The 15,882-nt window shown below is 43.1% G+C and overlaps 1 protein-coding gene across 11 annotated transcripts in view; it reads left to right on the top strand.

Moving 5' to 3' along the window:
- Nucleotides 1-1,305: 1,305 nt before the first annotated feature.
- LOC135371405 (piggyBac transposable element-derived protein 3-like) overlaps nucleotides 1,306-15,882 on the top strand; it is a 140,239-nt gene continuing 125,662 nt past the window's right edge. For 6 of the 11 annotated variants that reach the window (XM_064605467.1, XM_064605461.1, XM_064605471.1 and 3 more), the window contains exons 1-7: nucleotides 1,306-1,408; nucleotides 2,631-2,731; nucleotides 3,698-3,802; nucleotides 7,881-8,000; nucleotides 12,809-12,955; nucleotides 14,679-14,793; nucleotides 15,489-15,646. In XM_064605467.1, the coding sequence (XP_064461537.1) occupies nucleotides 7,889-8,000; nucleotides 12,809-12,955; nucleotides 14,679-14,793; nucleotides 15,489-15,646 (532 nt within the window). In that variant the 5' untranslated portion in view covers nucleotides 1,306-1,408; nucleotides 2,631-2,731; nucleotides 3,698-3,802; nucleotides 7,881-7,888. Of the gene's footprint in view, nucleotides 1,409-2,630; nucleotides 2,732-3,697; nucleotides 3,803-7,874; nucleotides 8,001-12,808; nucleotides 12,956-14,678; nucleotides 14,794-15,488; nucleotides 15,647-15,882 lie in introns of all 11 variants that reach the window. The other 5 variants (XM_064605462.1, XM_064605463.1, XM_064605464.1 and 2 more) reach the window with 5 other exon arrangements.

Raw genomic sequence — 15,882 nt, 5'->3', positions numbered from 1 at the left:
GTCGTTGTTTAGCACTAATAAAACATTATTATCATTACATATCCAGTTTCAAACAAAAACACGCCTTATTTATATCCTGAAACAATCTTGATTGACTGATTGATTTTTATTACTATGACTGTGCATCAAATGCAGGCACAAAGGGCTAAAAGGGAATCCCCCGACTTGAGCGATGCAAGATTGGGAATAATTTGACTAAGGAATTTATCCTCACAGTGCATCATCACGTTAACGGATTATGCATAAGAAAGAAACCAGAACGTTTTTTTCCGCTATCTTCGTAATGTATATTCCAATTTGTTGTTGACTGTATTATTGTGAATTCTTCAGTGCGAGATTTCCGTCCTCATAGCGCAGGTACTGGACGTAGCTAGTCTCTGATGTGTAGTCTATAATTGGTAGTCCCTTGCGGATAAATATGCACTTAACTTCACGTAAATACGGGCCACGAATACTACACGCTTGTCTGCGCAACACTGTGTCACACATTGTGCATAGACACATAATGTTCCACGTGCAAAAGGCTTCCCCATCACATACATTTTACGTGACAAACCACTTCCACACAAGTGGTCTCACGGGTTAATGAGTCCAAAGCCCCAAAGCCGATATATAAAATTCGGGAAAACACCCGTACGCACCAAAGCTACATACGCGAAGGCGCCGATACGGCGTCAGTACCAGACCGTTACGCGCGAAATCGCAACGGGTGGCGCTGTCGATCAAGCGACCGCAGCGTCCTCTCGCTAGTGCACGGTGCCCTGATATCATGCTGGCCCCGCCTGTGTCATTAAAAGTGAAAGTGACTTATTTACATAAGCAATCAAGTTATAAGATATATGGGGTGCATCATATCTGATTCAACACATCTTGCGGTTCTTGTACACACCGTTTGTTCCGCTTTAGACCACCGGAACTACTAATAAAAAAAAATTGCCACCGACTTAACACAACATATAATAACAGCATTTAATGAGGCGTTGCGTCTCCTATACAGGAGACTTCCTCAGTCCGCGGCATGAGACGGTTGGCAGAACACCGGCTAGCATACCGAATGACGGAAAAATGGACGTTGTTGAAAAGACTTTGTGCCATCCGACGCCTTCCTGAACTTTTCATAACCAATGTGCAAGTTGCATGCCCCTATCGTATTCTGTATATTCTCTCGGTTTTGTGAACAGTGTAACGAAAACGCTTTTGGCTATTTTGGCTGTTTTTTCTTTTATGCGTTGGCGTGCGTTGGCTACTTTTGGGCTATTTTCTGAATCTGTTTTGGCGGGAGACGAGTTTGGCATCTGGCAACCCTGGTTCTTGCAAAACAAGCAATAATTGTCTGCTTTGAATCGACTACACAATAGCTTGTTTGTTACCTGGAGCCACGACCGTGGAACCATCAGGCACTCACTCGGTAAGTATTTATAGCTTTGCGGCTTTGCTTCGCCATGGTAATCAAGAGCCAGCGTGAACGTCCGTGTAAGCATATACATATAAGCGTACATATAAGCATTGATACACCGTCAGGATTAGTGTGCGGACGTGCTGCAGTTGTAGCAACATGAAACGAGGTGACATTGGAAAGTTTATGGTCACGAGAGACCTGTATAGTGCTGTGGTGAGTCAAACGATAGTTCAAGTTTGTTGACTGCCGGTCCCCGCGCGTGTGCCAGCATTAGACTGTACCGATTTGGGGTTTGGAATTAACAGGTGGACTCCTCGATGTACCTCTGAATGTTGGGGGAACACGGGGTTTCACGTGTCAGAGCATTATTTTTGCAATATGTCTTATATTCTGTCTGAGGTGTAGCCGTCAGATGTTGCTGTGCTGCATTTCGAAGTAGTTAAGCAGTACTTTCCATCAGTCGAACCTGGTTAATAGGACACTCGTTGATACATCCCACATTTATGACAATTTTTCTCTGGATCCATTCACCCCCAACCCAACGGTCTTAGCCTGTAACTCTTAGTTAATGAGATTTCATTTATGTGACAATGACTGGTATTTCCCACACAACCAGAGGCAAACCCGTAGACTTTCCCCTCGTTAGTGCGACCTTTGTTCACTGAACCAGCTGTTCTCCTGATCCATAACGGCCAAAATGCCGGCCCGCTTTCTGGGTGACTCCTAACATGTTTACAAGAGCACTGTTCTTGGTTATATGTTCATAGTGATCTGCTGCAGTCATACAGTATTAATCGACAATGTCTCAGCTGTGCAAACGAGCAGTGTAGATGGCGGAATGAAGAAGCAGATATTCAAGAAGTGACCATGAGGCCACTGGGAGCGTGCAGACTCGGGCTTTTTAAAAAAATGGAGTGTTATATATTCTTTTAAAATGCCTCATTATTCATATTTTGTTACCAGCCTACGAAATTTCCTGCTTATTGAAGCTTACATAAAAGTTATCGTACAACACATCATGTTCATAAGTATGACAGTTCGCCTTATGACCAAAATCTGCGGGAACAGCTACGGTCACATTAACAAGTTTCGACTGTATTTTTGCATGTGCCAATAATTTTAACTCTTTACTCATTTGGCATGCTTGTGCAGTGACCTTTCCTCAAGATCATACGTGGTTGAATAAAAAACAAACAAATCCATAAGTAATCGAGTGTTGTTCTATCCAAAGTTTGCAGGTGATTCCTTCTGCTTCAAGAAAGAAATGTTGTCACCTTGTTCATGAGGGGATTATGTAAGCACTGCAGTTTTCATGACAGAGTGTTTGCACAGGTGAGAAAATACTTCGATAAAATGAAAAACCAAAACAGATGGGCTTGTGAATACAGAGTTCCCTGAGATTCATTAAAGTTCATTATTCATTCCGCAACAAAATCACCGCAAAGGTTGGGGTATACCCGTAACCTTCGGGATGTCAGGAACGTGTACGAAATATCTCGTTTGAAAACTGTGCTGATTTTATCCAAACTAATTTGTTAAGAAGTGAGCGTTTGGCCTCTGTGAAGCGACAGGACACTGAAAGCAATGAAAACATGGCTAAGAAAGCAACACACTGCTGACATCATTTGGCAAGGGAGAGCACAGGTTGTGAAGCAGACTGCAGTGCTGGGAGGTGTCACGTTATAGCATGGAGCTCTGTTTCCTGCTCTTCACATTTTGGATTCGCTTTGCTATTGTAATCATTTACAAATTACGGGCACAAAATGAATGTGAGTGCTGTAGTCGGTATCGAGGGGTGATATGTGGTTAGTGTGATACTCACCTAACTTTTTTTGAGTCCTTGCGAAGCCTTGAGATTGGGGAAAGCTACGGACGGACACTACAAAAATCTGACACAGCTGAACGTTGGACTTTTGTAAACGATTGAATGAAACATCAGCTGTGTTGGTGGTATTGTACTCTCCATGCAGTTTCCCCCAATCTCACGGTTTTATTATGGAAGAGAAAATACTCTGTCCAAAAATGTTGCTTCGTGTTGAACGGAATGCTATAACCAGGGATCGGAACAGCAGCTCAACCCGAACTAAAAACTGCTAAAAGCTTATTTTTTGCTGAACCGAACCAAAATTTATAGATTTTTTTCTACAGGTGAATCGAAATAAATGTAAAGCGGTTACCGCTTAAAAAAACTGTTCGGACCCCATGTTTGCTTTAGCACGCCAGTCCCGCAGTGTTTTCATAGCAAACCATGTAGCACAGCTTCAACGGTTTCACCGCGTTTTGGGAACCTCATTTCAGAAAGTGTCTTCATGAAGTCATGAGCTTAAATGCGCATCAACGAGGGTTCAGTCTGGTAGCGATTTCCTTACAGCCTACAGTAGACCTCCATTAGTACGACTTCTGGTAATGCATTTTTTCATTCGATTCGATTGAATTTGAAGGTCCGGTCAAATGTCCATATGTTTCAACTGACAGAAAAGTTTGTTATTTCAAACGTGGAAGCAGTCTACATTGTATAATTCGATCAATGCGTCCGTAAAGTGTGCACCTGCTCCACCTACATTGCACTGCACATAGCAACAGAAAAGTTTGTCCTAAAGCTCAGGTGGCAGAAGGAGACTGAACAGTACTGATAACCACAAGTTTTAGTGTATCGTGCACTATAGTCTTTGCGTACGTAAGCGATAGCATTGGTGGTTCTGCAAACACGCAAAACATAGAGCTTCGCATATTGTGCAGAACTATCCCAAAGGTGATAGCGTACAATACACCAAAACTCAATCCATTTGCATCTGGAAGAAAGCAGTGCAAGGAGAGGAGGATAGAGAGACGCGATACAAGCACCATTTGGTGGTGGTTTGTGGTTCTGGCAAGTTGCAGGTGAGGAGGAAATGCCTCCTTTCTCGTTTCTGCTCTCCGTTTTTTGTTTCATGTTTCACCAGGCTTTTGTTCGGAATCTGTCGATGAAACAAGAGTCCGAGACACAGCGTGCGGTTGGCGAGGTTCGATGACGTCGTGGAATTGGACAGCATCGTTGTCGGACGTGTCCTGCTCACGCAAGATTGCGGAAACGAAACTGACGACTATTCCGCTGAGAGTGTGCAGTGTGTGTGCATGTGTGCGCTCTATGTGGCATGTTTTCAGATGCACGTGTCGAGCGCGAGCAACAGCAGACAAACGCACAAAAGTGGCCTCATTAATTTTTCACCTCTTTGATAATTCTTTAATTGGACCTTCGGACAAGGCGATTAAATTTTGTGTTCCTAGCAGGTTCCAGTTAACGGAAGTTCACTGTACCATGTTTCCAGTTGCCGGCTTGAAGCGGCATGTTAGAGATGGCAGTTCAGCTTGGTTTCGGTTTTCTGAGGCACTTTGAACAATTGTGCTTTTCACTTCTGTCCCGTAAATTACAAGCCGAGGTTATCTACAACACAGTGATCGCTTCACTTGTTAGTGAAATTGCTTCTTGCAGAGTATCATGAAATATCACTTCAATGTGTGAAGGTCCTATTTTGTGTACTCAACCTTGCCTCAATCATGCTTGGATACAATATCAGTCAAGTGAAATTTTCAGCTTCAGTTTACCGATTCCAACCTTTAATTTCTGTGCTGTAAACCTAACCTGAACTGAACCAATATGCATCAACCCGAACCTGAACCGAAACCCCCAAAATAACGGTTCCAATTCCTCGCTGTAACGCTGTAGTGGATGAAGCAATTAAGCATAGAACAACAGCCCATTTCTTCAACTGTCATCAGTCAGTTGGAATGCTCGAGCTTGTTAATGGGGGTAGAGTTCTCATTGTTTTCATTACTATGCTTCTAATTTTCTTTTCTAACAACCTATCAAGAGTAATGGAAATGAGTACAGTGTCACTGAGGTCGTGCAGTTATGTACTTTTAGTGCATCTTATACAAGGGTTTCTAGACCCATTGGGTAGTTCTCTACGGTTGTTTAATTTCAAACGGGAAAGGATGAACAAATCCAAACAGCTCAGTAGTCTGCCTCAGCCAATTCTTGTTATTTATGTCATTTAGGAAAATATTATTTGTTGAAGAAAATCACCAATTCTAATGATCTAACCTTCTTACTGCCATGTTTCTGTCAACCGCCTGCTTAGCCAGGGATCAGAACTATTATTCTTCTAGGTTCAATTCAGGTTTAGGCGTATTAGTTTGGTTCAGGTTCAGCTCTGCCGCAGCGCGAAATATCGGTTTGAACCAGTTCGTAGCGAATTTTGAGTGATTCCATACAATATGATGTGATTCTGAAACAATACAAATGTACTTTTATTGCTGTCGTTGTCTGCAGTGGTTCACAGCAACATTGTGTGTTACAGATCTGCATTTCTGGTGCAACGTTACGGTAGCTGTTTCTGTTCACTCATCATATACAACCTGTTACGACTCGCTCAGAGACTGGCCATTATTTTCACAGCCCAAAATGAAAACTTGTGGTTACTGGACGACAAAAATTGTGAAGAAGGAAGCCTACAATCGCCAACATGACGACCTCATAACTAATACAACTGAATGAACACAATAACAGTGAAGAGGAAATACCTCATGCACTCGGGTTGCAGTTTTATTTTGTTTAGTTTAGTTTCGGTTTGGAATTTGTTAGGCAACACGGCTCAATCTACTGTGTCAATTATAGTTCCAATCTCTTACAACGTACATAACGTCTAAACCGTTTTGAGAACCAGTAACCGCCTAAATTTATTTTGGTTCAGTTTGGGTTCGGTTAAACTTTAGAAAAAAATACTTTAGTTCGGTTCAGTTCGGTTTAGCAAAAATACATGTTTTTAGCGGTTTTCAGCTTGGGTTCCGATACCTGGTTCTAGCTGGTGTGTTGTAATGTTTCCAGTACATCTGACTATAGGAGAGTTCATTTTTAATGGGCTGCTGCACATATGAGGTAGACAATGCAGCATTTTCTGAGTTCAGTACTGGTAAGGGAAGGGGCGTCACAAGTCCTTGCCACAAGGGGGTGCTAGTGTTCCAAGCATTAGGACTAGAGATGGGAATAGAGATACAGAATTTTCACAATCCAAATGCGAATCGAAGGAAGGTTCTGCGAATCCACGTATCTTTCAAATTGTTTCTTGAAGAAGAGCTTAATAAGCCAGTTGGGGAAAAACACTTCTACTGAAAAGTGTTCTGACGGAGAATTTGATGTATTTGTTTAATGAAAAACAAACTAAATAATTTCATGAGGAAACATACCCACATACTTCTTCTCAAATGTATTTTCATTATCATGTTCTTCATTGACTACAAGAAATAGATAAACTAGAGTATGAATTATTTCCATAAAACTAAGAAACAGTTCAAAGCAAAACCATGTTGCCTTTCAACTTGTAATGACACAGCTTTATGTTGCATTTTGAGCGCAATTCTGGGCCTACTGGCCAATCAGGCTTTCAGTGGACTCCGGAGGTGCCAGTTTTATAAAGAAGCAAACACGCATGGTTGATGGATTCGAATTCACCATTTTGGGCAGTGGGATTCAGATTCTTCAAATTTCAAATCCCTGCCTGGAATTCGTGGATTCCGTTGGTCCATCCCTAATTAGGACATTATAAAAATGCTCTATATGCATACAGACGACGAAAAAGAAAAACATAGCCAAGCTCACGCTAAATAAGACATTTCCTTACTTGAAGAAATGTCCTATAAAAATGTTCCTTATAAGAGAAATACCGCATTCCCTGTCCGGTTTCTATGCATGATATGGGGACGACACATGCCCCACAGCAGGAGCTCTAGCGGGGCGACTGCCCCTTTGCCCACACCTTCCGACACCCGTGGGTATTTAACGGGTACGTGAGGAGATCTGCACGTACCCCTCCTGTAATCCTGCCCTGGGGAATTATAATCCTAAAGGTGAGCGTTGATGCAGCTGGTACACGTGTTGGAATTCGACAGTGTTCCCATTGTTGAAATTCCCATTCTCCACTGCATCATCTCCCAAGTGCTTCTTGTCGGGCACATGTTCGCACGAGAGGGAGTGCCAGATGGGGTCACAGAACACGATAATGACATGCATATACATAGCATCTGAGCTAACGTGCAGTGGCAGAGTTTGTATGCGCAATTGCAGAACAAAAATTGGTGGAACAATTATCACAGTACTGGCTTGAATCAGAAGCTTGAGGTTTCACTAACAAATAGCCGGTCACGAACGAGATGGAGATGGAAACACCTGATTCATCCCAGAGTTTCTGCGTGAAAATACTGCCCGATTTTCACTCATGGAACTACAAACATGATAAAACCTGAAAATGAACCCTATTCATGTTCTGTCTTTTGTGCCATGCCTCAATGTCAAGGAAATGTCACCAGCTTTGTAAAATGTTTCCGCACCGTATTCATGATCCTAAAAATGAGGTTGTTGTTTGTTTCTTCTGGATGCCATGTTGTTTGAAAGAGTGTATTCCCTGTTAGCAAGGTGCTGAAATGAGTGTATTTCTAGCTGTAGAAAGAACCATGGCGGCAAGCGGTTCCATCGCTATCAAAGTAGAACCCGAGGATACTAGTTCTTCTATCTTTCCGGGAAACCACGATGGTCTAGAGGAATTCATCACAGATGACTATCCATGTGAGTAATTGAATTCAAAATTTCTTTTTATTGAGGACAGTGAGTTCAGTCTGCTTCCTTGGGAGCAGGCACATACGTGAGCAGCATTTTTTTTTTCTATTTCCAAGATAAAACGCGAAGTGAAAAATATAATGTTTTCGTATGGGACCAGGATTGCACAATGTGCAGGACTCAAACCACTAGATTATCAAATACATTAACTACATACATGGTGTCCAGCAATAAAGTATACTGCTGCCACACTGAAGAGAAAATGATTTGCCAGCGCTGTTTAGATGAGTTAAATGGGCCGTAAACAGGCCGCCAAACATTTCACAATTAATGGTACCCCATGAAGGAACGCAGGTCATAATACCCAAATATACCAATGAAAAAACGGCTAGGAAGCAAGCGAGCTGGTGAAGATGATGCATAATGTAAAACCCCGAGACTAGGGAACACGAAAGGACAGACACAAACACGAAGTCTCAAACACAGCTGTGTTTGAGACTTCGTGTTTGTGTCTGTCCTTTCGTGTTCCCTAGTCTCGGGGTTTTACATTATGCACCCAAATATACATTTAGTTTGGCTTGTGCAGCTCTGTGACCGATATAGCTGAATAAGTTATGAAAGATGAATAACCAACCAAATAAGAAAGAAAGATGAATAACCAACACGCCTCCTTCCACCACACATACGTCACATAGCTATGTAGCCTTTCGCCATCCAGTCGGGTGTCCCCCGAGGGTTAGTTGGAGTGCTCCGTTTGCTTGTGTGGAACCACATTTTGCACTCCGTGGTTCCGAAATTCAGTGTCATGACATCTCCAACATCTTCGGCCAGCACAAACGTCATCAATCGTGCTGCGATCATATGATGCGATTCGAACCCGGATACCTCCCAGTCACGACATGACATGGCCAGCACGCTAACGACTGTGCCACTAGAGCGGGTGGCACGATGCCGCGTGGCTCAAACCCGAGTACGGCAGCCCAGTCGTCGGAACCATTCGAGGATGACGAAGATGACCCATTGCACACCTACCTAAGGTTCCAGAACTGTAGCGCCGGATATTCATTTGTCCGCGCAGTAGCATGCAGCACACCGCGAGCGCAACATAGTGCGTGAGTGATACCTCAATTGAACGCATTTCTTTTCCAGTTTGAGGTTGTAACTATTTAGATTTCGAATTGAAGACTACTCACATTCATCTAGTCTATTTCCGCAAGTGAAGTAAAGTCATTCGTGGAACCCTTGATTGTATTTGGTGAGGAAAGCACCACGTCAAAATGATGTAAACTTATAACGCAGGGCGGAGCTAAAAAGCGAAAGAGTGCAGTGAATATTTCATCCGTATGCAAACGCCTTTTGGTTTTGAGCGCTAGTAATTGCAAGGAGCTTTCATTGGCTAAGTCACAATAATATAAAGCAGAGAAATGGGCACCTTGCATGCCTGTTTACGGCCCCTTTATTTATTTGTTGTTTCAGACACTTACGAAAACTGCCATTCTGTTCAATTCCCCTTCAATAGACTGGGAAAATAAAAGAAATGAAACCTCCCTTTTTAAAGGGACGGTCTCATACCCCCTGCCTCTCTTATATAGTTTGCCATTCGATTGCCCTTTGTTGAAAATGGAATACTGCAAATTTACCCGACAAAGAATGTCACAGTTATTAAATAACCAAATTAAATCGATAAAGATTGCAGAGCACGCCACAATCTCTATTGACAGCAATAAGAACAGCAGCATTGCTCTGCAGGAAACTCCATGGTACGATACAAAAATCGTCTGCTTTTGCGCGTACTAGTGCACCGGCATGAGCAGATGACTTTCAGAAGTGACTGGGGACCATGGCAGCTCTCGTACATTTTTTTTCAGTACTCAGGTGAAAAACGCACATTCTAAGAAGTGGCCCACAGGGTGTTTAGAACAACTATGTTCACATAGTAGTTAAAAGTCTCAGGACAACCCCACCCGCAATCACAAATCTGAAGTCGCCGGCCATCGGCGCGTGTGGTCGCATTACAGCTCTGACCAAACACCAGTTATGCGCGCTTCCATTACACTCCCCGTTACACACTGATTATGTTTTGAAATGCAGTGTCGCTGACGACGTACACGTAGAAGGAGTGCACGGTTATTTAAAAACCACATTAAATACTCGCGGAAAGAAAACACGTGACCTAGCTTCCACGTATCCGTTTATGCGCCACATTATCAGAGACCCCACAGTCAATGCATGGACTACATTCTCTGCTTGTGGAGATATATGTTCGAGTGTCCCCATTTTGAGAGCAAATGGGATGACTCAACCGAAGGTTCTTCTGCAGGTTCCAATCGCCATGATAACGGCGACGTACCCGCAGGCAGACATCATGCATGGTGTTACATGAGAGTGAAGCGCCGGTTTGGTCGTCTGCTATTACTGCACGTTTCGACAATTTCCGAGAAAACGACTTGGTGATCCTGAATGAAACTTTGACGGCTGTATATGTACAGTACTCGTGAGGATAGCTTTGGCCAAGTTTCGGTATCGCCCCAGCTATACGAGACCGTCCCTTTAAATGGACAGCTGCCTCCAGAAAACCATCCATGTACAGATATCACAGTGTTCGGCATCGGCAAACAATGTATCTGGTCAGTTATTCTTTAAACATAAAACAAACATTAAGTAAATGTATTTTAGAGATGAATGCTGCTTCTGCAGCTGTGAAGGCTCTGGCGGCAATGGCATCAGGTGATGACCCTTTTTTACAGGAAGGGAAAGACTGGTTTTTTCATTAGTTACTTGTTCATGTTGTTGTTTGCATTTTTCTTGTCCCATGTCTCTGAATATTGTCCCAATGTTATTAGAGGAAGGTGCAATATGCACTGCATTCTGTGGAGCATTATTGTTTTTTTTTTTTTACAGAAGGAAATTGGGAAACTTTTTTTTTTCATGATTTTTCTAAACTGTGTCCAGAAGCCTTGTGACAGATGCCCATTGAACAGTATTTCCTATAGAAATAGGTGTAGTCCAGCAATTACACACCATAACCTTGATGCTCCATAAGGTGACGAGATCTCACCAGATTGCTAACATTAGAATTCAAACTGTAATGGAGATTTTGCATTGTAGTTTGCTGTGGGAGCCTTCATAAAAATTGAAGAAGCGCGAAAAGAGCTGCAGAGTTAATCATTGGGCGCCCTACCTTTCTAAACCAGGCACACCTTAGATGTGTGATACATGAAGATGGAAGAACCTCCAAGACCAGGGAACAGATGATAATTGACCCTCTGTATCTAATAAGGAAATAAGACGCAAAATCCCAAACCAAGAAAACTTCAAGTCAATATTTGGGGAAGTGATTGTAGCTAGGTTTCCTTGATTAACGTAAATGCAAAATTTGTAACATGGACGTATGCGTGTGTCTATTCTGCGTGCATATTCTGTTATTGTTTTCGGGTGTGACTTAGCAGAAGTTGAACAAAATCCGGGAGCACGACGCATCCCCTTCTGCAATGTAACATCACACAGGGTTTTCATGCAGGAAGAAACACTTTTTACGAGTCGAACTTTGCTGGTGATGATGCCAGGTAGGGTGAAGTCACCTTTGTGCAGTGGAGCAGCCAGAATTGGGCCTATTGTAGTGCTGAAGGAGCACTGTCTTGAAAATAATGTCCTAGATTTCCAGCATAATATGGCTTATTGCATTAGGACACACATTTTTCTGATTACGACGTGCAATGGCACTTCTGACACGGTCACGTGATGTATGGAGAACATATTTCTTTAGTGGAAATTAAAGTTCCTTTCTGCATCGTAGCAAAGATTAAGCTACACCATTTGTATGTGTGCTTAGAAAAGGAGCCTGATTTGACAGTCCGTCCCATTGACACACATGTATGTCCCATTTATTACCCTTCTGCAGCGGGCCAATAAACAGCAATGCGATCCTAAATTGTCTTTGGCGGGTACATACTGGTATACAGGAGTCATTGCAGCGAACATACTAAAAAGCGGACAAGGCATCTTGTACCTTTACTGCATATACAATTCAATTGATATCTCCAATGATACCAATATATCAATTGGTTCAATTGATATCTTCTTCATGCCCCTGTTTGGTGTTTGTTAAATTAGGTGGAGTGTCTCATTAGTAGAATTTGCAGCTGCATCACATAATTGTGGCACAACGAAGTCATATTTTTCATGTAAATTGGGATAATACATCCAAGGATACACACATGTGTGTTGCAAATGGAAGGAGCCCTTTGGTGTAGCTGTGAGCAACTGCTCTTGTTTCTTCCTTAAGTAAGCTCCTAATTCCAGCGGCCTTTGTTGATTTAAAGTTGTGCATGATACACTGGTTATCTGAGGAAACAAGACACCACCTATAGGATGGTGTAGCAGGCAACTAGACAAGCCACATGTTCAAGAGTAACATTCAGGTTGAGAAAGAATAGAATATTTTAAAACCTGTCATACGTGTGAAAGATGGGCATCTACGCTGAACCGTGGAATGGTAATGGTGTACAGTGATGAGGAAGAGGGACCTGGCCAGGAGTGTGCAATGGCAGTTGTACGTTAATGTTATTCAGTACAAATAAAAATGAACTTTACGAAGAGAAAAAGAACAGAAAAGAACAAGAAAACACAGTTGGTGTTTTGGCAGACCTCCATCTTCCTCTAGACAAAATTTTGTAACCTTTTGTACTCCTCGAATTTTGTGACTACCCGTTTTTAACTTATCCTAGCAAATTGTGCATGCCCAAGTTTCCTGCATGCTTGAGCCCAAGTGTTGCTTATTCATATATTTGTAACACATGTTCTTTTTCCATTCATAGCAAACACATTGTTTCAAAGTGAATCCACCCTTGTCAAGGAAGAAGCTCAAGACACCATGGTTTCTCCTCTAAGGGGAAACCAAGCTAATGGAGATGAATTTATCAATGACGACAATCAAGGTCACAGTGGTAGCAACACTGCAAGAGGTAAGTGTAGTCCCCTTTTAGTTTTCCCTACCACATATTGCAGGAGAGAAAAGAGGAAGGCAGATAACATTTCAGATAAAAGGAATGAAGACACTTAAGGTGCTATGTGCAGTCAAAGAGGCAGAGAAGTAGTGATTTATTTATTTATTTTATTTTATTTGAAATATACTGCTGGTCTACCATTGCAGACTTGGGGAGAAACATGCACACTAAATACAGTGGAACAAATCAAAAACTTGGTCACAGTCATTAAGGGGGGGATGTGGCAATTAAAGCTAACTTCCTTATTTATAGTTCAAACTTAAAGGGACTGAAACGATTTTTTTCTTGGTTTCGTTCGAAAGAAGACATTTTTCTGAGTCTAGAACCGAAATTTTACTTTCGTTGCGCGAGCGGATTTCTCGGGAGCGAATTTAAACGGAGCGGCGAAGGGAGGACAGCTGGCGCCACGCCGTAGCGAGCTGCCGAGCGGAGACACAACGGGTAACTTGACGCGACCACGGCCGGCTCAGCAACACGTCATCGTGACGTGTTGCCGAGCGGAGGAATCCCGCCAGGAGCATGCGCCGTAGGATCCCGCGTATGCGTTCATCGGGAGTGGAAATCTCCATGATAGCAGCTTTCGCGCGATCGGCAGATTTCGGCAGTGGCGGCAGCCACAGCGCGAGCTCGCGCCATTGTGCAACACCGGTGACGTAACGGGGAGTCGAAGTGCGGTCCGTACAGTTACACCATCGGCAGGGAAATATGCGCGGGAGAGGAGGAACGCGGAAGAGACATTTCCAGCGTGCGCTCCTCGCAGAGTGGAGCGATTTCGTCCGGAAAAATTTGTGGCATATTAGTTTCTCTGCGGGAAGAACAGTTTCCATCGAAAAAAAGTATGGGGGTTCGGGAAATTTCATAGTCCCTTTAAGGCTACGGCCCCACTCATCACCCGAAAAGTGTAATTTTCAGTCAAAGGTTACATGGCTTCTCGGCAACTTACGTGAAATATGTTGGTACCGTTGGAAAGCTTGTTCTTTGTGCAAGCTAAGCCAAGAACTCGTTTCTTATGTGATGATCAGCTGTGGCGTTATAAAGCGAGAAGGACGACCATATCTTCCATTTTTGGTGTTTTTCAGTCAAGGATGATGCGAACACGAAAAGAGATAGCCCTGTCAATCTTTTTTTCAAAGTGACGTTGCACAGTATGCAAAGGAAAGTCAAGAACGTTTTTACTCGCGTAAAGCGTCATTAATTGATTATTGCCTATCAAATTTAAGAAAAAAATGCTACTTTTACACTTGCCATAAAAGGCTATTCTGTACTTATTCTCGGCTGAAAATATGATCAGCGGGCGGGTAATTATCAGCAGGAGTAATGTCCAAAGATTTATCGCAAATGAACGAATAATAAATAAACTAGTGTGGTTCAAAATTGCACACCTAAATACACAGAAACGCAGAAAATGTGGTGACTAGCGCCATCTGCCGTACGCGTTTGAAACCAGCAGCAGCTTCGCGTTGCAAGAGGTTGCCGAGATATGGCACGGGTTCCTATGTGCTGATCACGTGATCATGTAGCAGTTCTCTGGCCTCCCTGACTTAAGAAACGTTGGCCCCGTGCATGATTCCGTATACGCAGGTTCCTGCCGCGTGTATTTTTATTGATCGTACGGTTATATTGTGTCCGTTTGGCTGAATTTCGTGCTGAGGAGTTGCATTATTCTCCGTTGGGTGTGCAGACAGCACCCAGAAAAGAAGGAAAATGCTGTGTCCAAATACGAACCCAAGGAAACCATGTTATTCCCGTCGAAAGTCCAGCAAAGCGCATTGCCGACTGCTCCGGAAGAAACGACGGTAAGCATATTCGTTCCTTTCCGTTCTAAAAAGACCACTTCAGAATGGAGGTCATGCGAAGGGTATTGATAGCTAGGCCGCAAATTTTCATGCAGATGAACTTTTCTGTTATTCTTTTTTGCTTGGCGTCTTTCGCGGTGACTGACCTTACACCACGAGTAACGCGAACAGCAAGCCATTTCATACTGGTGTGTTAGTAGACATTGTGTGTGATGACATTTTCTGTTAGCATGAGGGTCGGTTAGATTACTTGTGCTGACGTATTTTATCTGCGTGGCGGTCACGTTAGGGTGTCTCGTTTTGCTTTGGCAACTTACGAACGATCAGACACTTACACACCGTGTACATGCGTCTGTCGACAATTTCCTAAAATAAACCAGAATTTAAGAAAGCAGCAACTTTGGAAATAAAGCAGGAAAGTAATGCAACAATGCTGCCGTCGCAAGTTGACAATCTTGGCCGATTATATTTGGCTAGTAGCATTTCCCGTTACTCGTGGTGTAACCCAGCTGGCTGTTCGCGTTACTCTTGCTGTAACGCTACCCATGGTGCGTTTGGGTTGATTACAGCGATTTTAAATGCTTGTGCTGTACGTTAATGGATATTTGCACTGAAAAGGCATGTTTCGCGCAAAATTGCACGAGTAGTGCATGTTTTCGTGACCAGCGCTCTATTGATAATGCTATGGTTTTCAGACTCAAGGCTCATGCGACAATTGGTGACAGCCAAGCTGACACTCTGCAGCTGTCTGATGGTGCCTTGGAGGAATCACTGTTCACACGTGACCTATCCATGGCCAGAGATTGCACGGAAGTAGAGGGATCGGAGCACCGCCCTTTAGAGACACCGCCAGGTTCTCTGTACAGCAGTGCCAATGACACTGTTTAATAGCTGGGTGATTCCATCTCAACTCAGGCAGGGTGGGCCGGACACCATCTCCGATATCCCTTGAAAAAATATATGTTGTACTGCGACACGCATACACACAGGAGCAATAAATATTTTGGCTCTATGTTTTGTGGTCCGCCCGAAAAAAAATCCCAAAGAAATTGACTCGGCGATGGAGCTTTCCGACGGAACGACTTTGAC

Source organism: Ornithodoros turicata, unplaced genomic scaffold (genome assembly GCF_037126465.1).
Source record: "Ornithodoros turicata isolate Travis unplaced genomic scaffold, ASM3712646v1 Chromosome11, whole genome shotgun sequence".
Classification (NCBI taxonomy): Eukaryota; Metazoa; Arthropoda; class Arachnida; order Ixodida; family Argasidae; genus Ornithodoros; species Ornithodoros turicata.
Note: the sequence above shows the minus strand (reverse complement) of the source record. Positions and strands in the feature narration are given on the sequence as shown.